The sequence below is a fragment of the Gavialis gangeticus genome, unplaced genomic scaffold (assembly GCF_001723915.1).
Source record: "Gavialis gangeticus isolate Ggan-Ray unplaced genomic scaffold, GavGan_comp1, whole genome shotgun sequence".
In the NCBI taxonomy this organism is placed as follows: Eukaryota; Metazoa; Chordata; order Crocodylia; family Gavialidae; genus Gavialis; species Gavialis gangeticus.
In genome coordinates, this window is record NW_017729024.1 from 87640146 (window position 1) to 87651542 (window position 11397).

The window sequence follows — 11397 nt, forward strand, 5'->3', positions numbered from 1 at the left end:
AAAAAAATTTTTCCCAATAATTTTCACCCAAAAAAAAAAAAAAAAAAAAAAAAAAAAAACAACCTTGGCAGGCTGTGTTAAAATTAAATGAAAGTAGAAGCTGGGAGTGGCAAAGGAACAAAAACACACCCCTGATTTTTAAAAGGTGTTGAAAACGTTGATCTCTCAGCAGGAATTGCAGATGATTAACACCTTGTGAAAATGGGACTGTAACTGTAATGTCGCTTGCTGTGACTAAGAACTTTGTCAATTAAAAAGCATTCCTAGTTCAAGGTAACCAGGATTTATCCAGTCTAGTATTTTAAATGTTGCACATTAACATCTTGTGGAAGTAGTGTTTCTGTGTAGTCTTTTTGTGTTGCTTTTTTCTTCCGTACAAAGTATTTTTAAACACTCTAAAATGTCAGATGCTTTGCTTCATTTCTGCCTCCTTCCCCTCAAAGATGAAAAGAGAAAGACTCCAATATTCTTAATAGTGTGTATCTTTGAAGGTAAAAACTAAATTACTTGAAACTGATAACACTACTCCTCAAATTTAACTTAATTCTGAAAAGAAGTGCTGCTAAGGACATATTTCACTCAGGACAGCCCTTCTCTTGAAATCGTGTAGAACGTCATGACATTTTTACTAGAATATGTTCATTGTGCTTGAAATGTGATATCCTCTTGCCAGTTTTGTCTGAAACATTCAGGTTATAACTTTCTTTTTCCTACTCTTTTCAGAGTAATTCTGCAGTCCAGTGTTCAGAAAACTAAAACCTCTGAACGTAATATTTCTGACAGTACAGACATTACTAAAAGAACTACCAGGTCTGCTACAAGAAAAAGCAGTTTAAAAAGGTGAGAGTTATTCTCTTTAAAGCTCCAGACCATTGTTCTCAAGTAAAGCTTTTTTACCTGGCTTGTCTATTGCTGATAATGGACTTCTGCCTTGGGGGTCCTAGTGAAAAGAATGTAACTGAAATGTACTTTGGCCATGGACAGATGTTACATTTATAGTGCTACCAATGCCTTTGTGGAACTACAAAAGTCTAGGACAGTGTTTCTCAGTGGGTCACAAGAATATATGAAAGGGTTGGGAACAAACTTAAAAAATGGATTTTCCTTTAAAGGGAAAAAAAAATTGGGAAACTGTGGCTTTTCTCTTGCAGGCTGGCAGAGTTCCAGCCTTCCAGGGGTTGCTTGGGGGCCCCCCATATCCTCCACACACACACACCCCCATCTCCTGCCCCACACACTGTGGGGTTTGGGGCAGGAGGCAACAGGCTGGGAGTGCAGGACACTAGGTTAGGACTGGCCATTGATGTTTACAAATGGGTCCTGATACAAAAAAAGGTTGAGAACCACTGGTCTAGGAGATAGATGTGCACACCCCTGCAGCACTTTGAAAATGGCAAAAATACCACAAGAATATATCTGGCAACTTCCCTGTAAAGCTACAAAATGTGGCATTACTTATAATGTCTGTACAGTGCACCATAATGCTACAGGGGGTCTCGCCATCCCTCAGTGCTCTGCTCTCCTTCTTCCCTCACCTTGCAAGTTTGGGGGGAATGGGGAGGGAGACCAGGCACTGGTACTGTCACCCAGACACTGAGAAATTGCCTGCTTCTCTCCCTGCTCCAGATATTGGTTTGGCCTGTTGTAAAACAGGTCCTTTCCTTATCCCTTACGAAGCCATCAGAAGCTGGTGGGGGCTCAGTGGGCTCTGCAGGAGCCATGGAGGGCTGACGAGCGACAGAATTGAGCCTACAATCTTGAGCCAGCATCTCCTGGTTCAGTTTGGTGGGAAGGGAGGGGTGGACTTGGGATCAGGCCCATAGTCTTTGGGGCTGGTACAAACCACTGGGGGGTAGCCTGGGTCAGGAGGAGCTGCCCAGGGGAGCTGCAGTGAAGCAGACAAAGGTGGTGGGGGTTAGGAGAGGTGGCCTAAGTTAGAACTGGAGTGAAAGGCAAGGCAGGGCAATGACACAAGGGTTTTTTTAATTTCTTACCTAGTTTTCATTTTTTTTTTTCTTCCTTGAGTATTAAGTCTTTGCCTGCCCAGAAGGGACTGCTAAGATCACTGTCCTGTAATTTAGCTAACAGGAAGAGCAGGTAGGTTGTCAGTGATCAGACCTGGTGGGGGGAGGGCGAGCAGAGCTGTGCAAGCCCCTATTGCAGAGGTTTAGCAAACACATTGAGTGCTTGGGGTAGGGGTGGCATGTGAACCCTGGGGCCCCATTCATCCCCCTGTCCCCAGATGTGATGTGTCTGCTCTGAGAGAAATCCCTGGGGGGCAGGACTTGATACCCCCCAGATGCAGTGCTGGGTGCAAGGCTGCTTTTGCTGTAGTAAAGACTCTTGGGGAGACATTTTGGTGCCCCCTCATAATCAGTGCCAGGGGCTGGTTCACTGTTCACCCCACCATAGTTACACTACTGCTATCCTGAATGCCTTTCAAGTGCTTTCCTGATGCTCCACGCGGGTGGTGGGAAGGCTCAGCACCTGTGTCCCTGCCTACAGAGTGTTTCCAAGTGCTGCTACATTTGTAGCACTATGAATATAATGTTTATCCATGACCAGCATCACCTATTGAGAACATCTGGAGCTTTGAATCTCTTGTCATGCTTTTTACAGTGCTGAATGAATTTTGAAAGTTGGAACAGTTGTGTTGTGGTTCTTCACATATGATTAAGGACTGCTGAGTTTAAGGGTTTTAGCTCCTGGAGCAAAATGCTAGTAGGCACTGAAGAAACCCTTCAAGAAATTCCTTGTCTTGAATGAAATGAAGGAACCCACAGTATTGAGGGAAAGCAGTATATAGTATTATGTATGGAGAAGGGATTCCTTCTTTAATGTAGGCAATATATACATGTATGTGGCATTAGCATGAGATTTTTGTAAGGAGATAAGCATTCAAAGTCTGAACATGAGTCTGCTTTACAAGATTCCTGAGGGGTCTGAATAAATGCAAAAATGCCTTTTTTGTTGAATAAGCATATGGGTGAAATGCTTATTTGCTTGACTGCTGTTGCTCTAGTTCTTGGCTCCACGCATGTCTAAAGTCACTCCTGCAAACATAGACCAGACCTCACAGGTTTTACTGGAAATGAACCTGTGTGTGTGTATGTTAAACGATCATTGGAGGACTTAACCCATTAACATTTCCTTTCTGTGCTGTCTCACTTTCACATTCATGGACATCTGCACGCTGCAAAAGCGGGATGTTAAATTTTTCCTTTTGTTGGGAGTGAAACTCTCCAGAGTTTACAGTTTAGCTTGAACACACCTGAACTAAACAAGTTTTTATATGTATGGCTTTAATGGCATGTAGTAGTTCTCAAGCAATTTGATGGTTGGACGTAAGAAGTTTTCCTTGTGATTGTTGTGGAATCACTCTAAAGGGTTTGTTATAAATGCTGAAAGAACACCCTTCTTTTGTTGGGAGGAGTGAGAGGAGGTGGATTATCTATCTGACTAGCAATCCTTGGCTAGGACAGAGGTGTCAAGGTCAGCAGGCCCCCCAGGCCAGATACAAACCTTGAAACCTGGAAGTGTTGAGATAAGGGTTTTAATGTCCACTTTCCCCCATCTCCCTCCTGCTGACATGTTCCCCAACAGGACTCTGTAGCTGGGAATGCAGAGGTAGCCCTGTCCCTGCTCTTTCTGGGCCCTCTAGGAGCCCCAGTAGACTGGGTGAAATAGCTTCACAAGTTGAATCCAGCCTGCAGACTGCATCTTTGACACCCCTGACATGGGACATATGGATTGGTGACTATTTGCATAAATCCAAACTTTACCTGTTGTGTTACACAGAGAGAGTTTATTTCTCTCCTCCTTCTGCTTGCCTTATTAAAAGGTGATGCAAGCTATCCATATCTATAGCTTGCATATATCTATGCCTATATCGATAGATATATAGTTTGCATCACTCATAGTGTGTCTATATAATATATGCACAAATTTGTGTGTGTGTGTGTACACACGTGCACAAACTTGCATAAAGAGTGTGTGTGTATGTACATGCAGTATATTTGTGTATATATACACAGTGAATGTTGAGGGATTGTCCTTGGTGAATATGAAGGTATACAAAGTGAGTGTGTGTGTGTGTGTTAAAAACATCCTTTATGTATATTGCATAAATGACCTTTTGATAAATAATGACCAGCAGCTATAAGATGAAATGCAACCATTTTGTAAAACACTAAATCTGTTCTGAGTGTGTCTTCTGATGGTACTGACAAGAACAGCGCATATTTTGGTCCACCCTGAGTTTTCTAGTTCTGACTGTGCTATGTACTACTTAAGCCTCTGCTGGTTTATTTTCCTTTGTTCTCTAGCTAGTTTTCTGCTAAATTATCTCCTTTTCAGTCTACTTCCTTTTCTCTCACTTTTTATAACGAAAAGGTCCTTCTCATGATTTATTGTGTGAAGAATTTTCCCATACTTGATGAAATTCTTCAGGCATGATGCCAAATTTGTGACCGACTTGAATGCTTACTGATGGACTCCTTGGCTCATAAATAGCGTTGAACTCTGCAGAATATTTGTGACTCAGTTTTCTGGTACTGCTCAAACTTCTATCTAGGTCTTTAACTTCAGACCATAATCAAATAGTGTTCCTCATGCTTCACTTGGAGACTATCTTGGTCTAGCATCTAACTGGCTGGCTGTCCAGTTATCGTCCTTTTCAGTTCCTTCTGAGTAAATACGCTCTTCTGGAGGGGTTTTTATTTCCTTGTGACAGATGAGAAGAAAAGAAAAAGTCATTCTAAGAATTTAGCGTATGAAGATCAGATCTAGCCATTGAAAATGTTGCAGAACAAAATGGTGGTCTCCACCAGTAGCATATTGTGGAATTCTTAAATACTTTTTTCCATCTGAAGAGGTTGCTGAGCTGCAGCCAGTTTTAAATAGCATGTGACTAAATTCCTAGTCTTGTGGGCATTTTACAAAATGACCTTCCTTATCACATGGATGTGTTCTTATTTAACTATAGCCTTTGGCAAAATCCTGCATAGAGCCAGTTTTTGTCGCGCACTGAGGTAATGATTGCAGGGCTCAATCTGGTGAAAGAAAGTGGATGACATAATGGAGCTTCTTTAGTCTCATTAGAAAAACAAAAGCAAAAATACTAGCTCTTCCATCTTTTTCTGCTTGAACTTTTTATTCAGTTTTGTATTTTTTTTTTTAATTGCTTTGCCCCAAACTGAATGCTTTTATTATGGTTCATGTCTGAAGATGGTGTAGAAAAGAGTAGACCTGATTTATCCTAACTGTGTATTATTGCACTTAATCTAACCCAGCGTTTCTAAGACTGCATTAGTTTTTCCAGGTAATTTTTTTCACCCCTATCTGTTGTTGCTGAACCTGGATTCTCCCATTTTGTCTCTTGTTCTTTATTTTTCCCATAAACATTTATTTTGGGGTAATTTATTGGATCTCATTTTGTTTATAGACACTACAACTGATTTCATTCTTGATGTAGCTGAATCTCATTATTCTCGAATTTGTGATCCTTTTTAACATTATCGTCCACAATTTGAGTAGCATATTTGCTCCAGTGGCTTTCAAACTGTTAAGGAAACTATTTAATAATGGCTTCTAAATGACTTGCTTCCCAATAAAATATAGTCATTTATGACTATACTGAATTTTCATCAGGTTTTCAGATTTACAGTCTCATCCCCTTTTCCATTCACAGCATTCATTGCTTTTCCTTTAGGAGCCAATCTATACCATGTGGCAAATTCCCAGGACATACCTGCCCGGTACCAGTTTTAACACATCTCTTATCTGTTGTATGGATGGATCAGCATGATGATTGGATTGGAAGGGATTCATAGCCTAAGGCATGATCTTGTCCTGTGACCCCAGTCTGAGTCATTTAACTTATCGACACTTTGTTTCTCCCATCTAAGATTTGCCTGGTGTAGCCTGACCCTTAAATTGTGGACCATCCTTAAGTTTTCACTGTTGAATTACTCGTAGAAGATGCAATTTTGTGACTTAGCCATCCTAAAAAGTAAAAACAAATCCAAAAATCTTCTGTAATGCTTGCCATATTTTTTATTCATTCGTCTGAAAGCACTTAAGTACAAAAGTGTCAGCATCTTCACTACAGAGATGGGAAAGAGAAGAGACAGCAATTTAGTTTCTGAGCCAGAAAAAAGACCCAGGTTTCCTGACCTCCTGGTATCCTTTCCAGTAAATGTCAGAATAACTCAAAACGCAGCAGCCGAACTATAACTACGTAACAAAACAAAAAAAAATCCTCCCTGCAGAAGAATAGAAATCTGTTGTTGCACTCATTAACAGCATTTGAGCTGTATGTGTTTAGTAAGGAGTTTGTTCTCCTTCCCTAGTCAGTAAAAGGGATAAAATGGTTTCCAGTGAGTTTTGAAGGGTTAAGGACTTCAGTGTAATTCCGGTGCTGGAATCATTATAGAAAGGAAGAAATAGTCGCTAGAGAAAGATATGTAACCATTATTTCGTAGGTGTCTCGGCATTTTTCTAACCAGAGCAGCATGTCATGAAAATAAACAGAAGCACGCTTTAATAACCCAGTATGCTTTCACCATTTCTGCTCCCCTGTTAAGTTGGAAACTGCTTGTGCACTGAGTTTGCCTATATGTAATCTAAATTTAGCTTTAGAAAAATAATATTTCTTTAACATTCTCTCTACTTTTCCTACAGTCTCATACCTCAGAAGGAGAGAAGGAAAACGCAAATGTGCTTAATGAAATTATGGTACTTTGCATCCTGTGCTGCTTTTCTGTACACAGTTGAACCTCTTTTCTACACGTTATAATCAGACCAGTGTGATTTCTTTATAATTGATACTGCATTGTCTCTGAATGTATCCAAGTCTTTACAGTTTTTTTTTTTCTTTGAAATGTGCTTTGCTTAATTTACATGGGCAGAAATGTTTGTTTGAAATATTTCTGTGCTTGCTTTGGTTTTTGGAGTGCACATTTTGATTTTGATTTTTTAAACATGTTTTTATCATTTCAGCAGTCATTCCATCCCAAGGACTAGGACAGTGTTGCGTTAAATTAAAAATAAGCAACTAGAGCTGAAGAGGACATGGAGGAGGAAAAAAGGGATATCGCTATGGGACTTGATGCAGTTTAGGAAGAAGATGCTTTGGCTTTGTTTTGCAGTAAAAATTTAGCAGAAAGCTCCTTATTTGTGGAAGAAACGGACTGGTAGAAAGCTGAGCTATCTAATCAAGCTTTTTAATTCTAAACATTTACTCAAATGTTTTAAAATATAATTGTAAATTTAGACTCAGGTGTAAATATTTAAGTTCTCTATTATAAAGAGAGCCTGCTAGTCCATATGATGCATGTGTATAAATTGTGATGGCAATCACTTAGCTGCTGGCCACCATAAAAAGTGAAGACATGGTGAGGCTTTTAAATATTTAATTCACTGTTGTCCATCCAAGTCAGCCTAGAGTCTCCAGTTAGAGACTAAGCTTGGAAAGGTAGTCTTTTATTCTCATAACAAGGTACTCTCGTGTTGATTGGCTCTCCTTTCTTATTTTGTATGGATTTTTTGATGAAGCTGCAATTGTAAGTACACAGACTAATTACTGTCCACCAAAGAGTGCTTTATTTCCAAGGATTTCTTTTTTAAAGAACCTAATTAAAAGCTAATGCTATTTAAGCAGTTAATAGCTTTTAAGTTGCTCAGAATGCAGTGGCTCTTTTAACTGGTAGTATTTGCTTGAATCGGGTATATTTCCTACCAGAGTTTAATATAAAGAAGTACCATCAATGTTTAAAACCACACTGCGGCCTGAATTATTTTACCTACTAGTGCTGTATATAACACTTAAAAGAATAACATACCTGAAAGATGAGAGAATTTTTCTTACATCTTTGCGTATTCGACCATACTTTCTGGTCATTGTCACTAATTCCCTGGTTTAGTCATTTTCTTTCATGCAATAATGGTGGGGGCTGGAGAGAGAGAGAAAGAGACTTAAAATAGGAATATGTATTTATAAAGCCACTGAAATGAGCAGTGGGACTCAGGGGCAGGTGTAATTAGAAATGTTAGTTTGAGGTTACAGTGTTTTTTAAAACATCCACATATATATTTTTTAAAAGAAATGCTAGATATTTAATTATCTATTTAGTGCCATGGTAACTTTTTTTAAAGGGAATCTGTCTAGGGTTTGAAATATCATTTCTTTCTTTTACAATACTATTTTTTTCCAAAACTTGAAGACTTTTTTTATTTTCTTCACCACCTTTGTCCTGTTAGATTTGACAGCTATTTTTTTCCGCTGTATCCTCGTCTGCCAGCTTCACATTTGACACCCACACAACCCTCAGAATAGATCTGCCTGCTGCATAGTCAGGAGTAAAAGAACACACTTGTTTATTGTTTTTTTTGTAAGTGTGTTGTGGGGAGGTTTGAATTATTAGTCAGTGACAGACCTTTGTTTTAATTGAATGAATATGTATTGATTTTGAGAGGGACAGAAGGTTCCTTTTGTATTGTAAGCAGGTGAAATTCAAGTGCCTAGTTTTGAATGAATCTCCCTTTTTTAATTTAAAATAAAAAAGATACCTAATGGCAATTTGAGGGTGTTACCTGCATTCCAACAAACAACTGTATGGCGGCTTGAATAAAATTGGGTGGGAAAGGCTACAGACTGTTAGCCCAGAATACAGTAATTTTTAGTTGCAAGAAATACCTCCCAAGTACTTGACCTTTAAATTTGTTCATTTGAATACAAAGCAAATAAAAGAGCAAAAAAGTTTGAAATGTAGAGAGTAAAATAATGAAGCTTGGAGGAAAAAAAAGGAGGGTGCTGGAGAAAACCCTTTAACTCTCTTTAAATTATCTGGCCTCCCTCCTGTGCTTTGTACAGCACTGTCCCCAGAGAAGTGGCAGTATATCCTATTTTATATTATATTTCAAACTTAATTGGCAATGCGGGGCTGAGGCACACTTACTCCCTGGGAAAATAGAGCCTTACTAACTTTTTGAGGGAAGGCATGGGAAGAAAGAGAATAAGTCCACTAGGGTTTTAAACCAAAGGGGTCTACTAGCAAAGAGAAATGTTTGCTTTTATTTTAGGAATACTTAGTCATTGTCCCCCATTCAGGCGATCGTGGGTGTCTAAACTGTGATTTAGTATGTAAGTGACTTGCAGAAAAAATACATATACATGCTCCTGAATTGAAAGTGACGTCTTTGAGTTATGCCCTGCAATTTTTAAACGAAAGCACTTGTTGCGGGCCTCCTTCCATGAGAGAAGGAAGAGCAGCTCCCCCAAACCTCTCTATCTGACCTGCAGGTAGGCATCAATCACCCAATAGCAGTTCAGTCAAAGAAGAGTCATAGAAAAGTAGGGCTGGGAGGGATCTCAGTAGATCATCCTGTCTAGCCACCTGCTCAAGGCAGGTCATCCCTGTTGAAACTATCCAGTGCAAGTGCTTTTCTTACTTATTCCTAAAACTACACAATTGACTACAATGTATGTTGCCCAAAGACACCCCAACCTGCCAAGTCAAGCAAAGGAACAATGGGAGTCAGTGTCCCACAGCTGCAAGGGCTGTTAAAATGCACTTGAGAGATGAGGAAGAGGACCATGTCCCCTGCTAGAAGGCAAAAATCATCAGTCTGTACCAGTCTGACCATGGTGTAAAATTCCTTCCTGCTCCCAAATGTAATAGATCAGACTATGACCTGGAAGGGCAAGACCCTTCACAGGAACCTTTGGCTTTAAGTCCCAGTTGGAGCATTTAGCACACTCGAGTCAAAATCCCAAGCCTTGACTAGCCAATACCTAGTGTAAACACAGGAAACGCAGCTAAAATGTGATTCTCTGCCATATGCAACTACAGCCACTTGAGTGTTGCTTGTCAGCTAACATATTAGCAAGACGGGCAGTAGGTGCAGCCACAAATGAGAACATGTACTGAAAAGTAAAGGCCTTGCTTCAGTGACCTCACAATTTAAATTTGAGTGACTTTAATAGGTGGATGAAACAAATCAAAAGTGTGAAAACATGGGAGAATGCGATGGGACTAAATTAGAATTTGTAGGATTTGGGAGTGAACTATAAAGTCTTTGGCTTGCCACCTGCCTAGCCATTTCTTTGCTTTTTAGGTATTTTAATCTTTTATGTACACGTTTATGGTCATCGTCATAATGACCATAGTTTTTTTTCTGCTTTGGGGTTAGGGAGTGAAGTAGAAATGGTGTCTCCTTTTTATACTTGTTGTTGGCAAATACTGGATACAGAACAAAAGATCAAGCAAATCACTTGGATTACATCCGAGCCCCAGGATAATGCTTTTTAATAGGTGTAGGTTAGTTACATGTTAGCAAAAAACAAGTTGTATATCTGTTTTACCTGCAAGTAGTCAAGCTTTTTTGTTCTGAAGAATCCCACTAAATAAAATTTCAACAAATTTTATAATTGGATTTTTTTAAACAAAATTGAGCGCTTTCAACATTTTTTTTTTTTTTAAACATCAAAAATGTATTTGACTGAAAAATCGTCAGTCACAAATGCTTGTTGCATACAGTGAAAGTAAATGAAGTTTTGCATTTTTGTTAATATGTATGTTTTAGGTTTCCATCTTTTTCCATCTCTCTACATCTTACTGTTACGGAGAAACATGAGAGTGCCACTGGCGCTTTGCATTTGCACACTCAAACCAGCCTTATTATATAATGACTATGTCATATCCCATTTATTTGTAATATTTAGTTTGTACTTGGTTTGATATTTGGCCTTACATTTGCACCATACATGCCAAAGTTGTCTTAGCATATGACTCTAAAAGATGGGGATGGATAAAGGAGTCTTTTGTTTCCAAAGGGCCATTGACTTGTGAAATAGTGTGCCAAATGAAATGTACATATAGAATGGATGCATCGGAGATTTTAAAAGAAGTATAACTGCTAAGTAGGTTATTCCTCCTATTATGGAGTTGTACTGAATTAGTGTTCTCTTCTTGCTTTTCTTGTTTGTGGGTTTTTAAGGGGTTTTTATTCCCCAAGATTGAGAAATCCAAGAAGAATTATACTAAAAGCATATAGTAAATACTTTGTGTTTATAGACCAAGTTGATTTGTATTACAGTATCAGTGATACATACTGAATTTGCTGTCAGATCTTGACCTGATGCCCTGACTATAATATGGAAGTGCTGCTGTTTTTAAAGTGAGATGAAAAATATAAAGCTCTGATTTGTATGAAGAGATGGACATTCTGAATGGAAGAACGCTTGTCAAGAGTTACGTTCACCAAATTGTTGTACTTCAATTTTATATTAATAGTTTTCAAGACTTCTTTGTTGGTCTTGTGTGTAAACTCATGTACAGAATACCAGGTTTTGAAAGTTACTGACTGATCAATACTGCTCATCCTGATTTTTTTTTT

General features: G+C 38.9%; 1 protein-coding gene across 10 annotated transcripts in view; it reads left to right on the forward strand.

Annotated features, from left to right (window-relative positions):
- Nucleotides 1-11397, forward strand: part of CDC14B (cell division cycle 14B) — a 93005-nt gene that overhangs the window by 76266 nt on the left and 5342 nt on the right. For 3 of the 10 annotated variants that reach the window (XM_019517325.1, XM_019517333.1, XM_019517339.1), the window contains exons 13-14: nt 724-840; nt 7000-11368. In XM_019517325.1, the coding sequence (XP_019372870.1) occupies nt 724-840; nt 7000-7039 (157 nt within the window). In that variant the 3' untranslated portion in view covers nt 7040-11368. Of the gene's footprint in view, nt 1-723; nt 841-6999; nt 11369-11397 lie in introns of those variants that run through there. The other 7 variants (XM_019517326.1, XM_019517334.1, XM_019517328.1 and 4 more) reach the window with 5 other exon arrangements.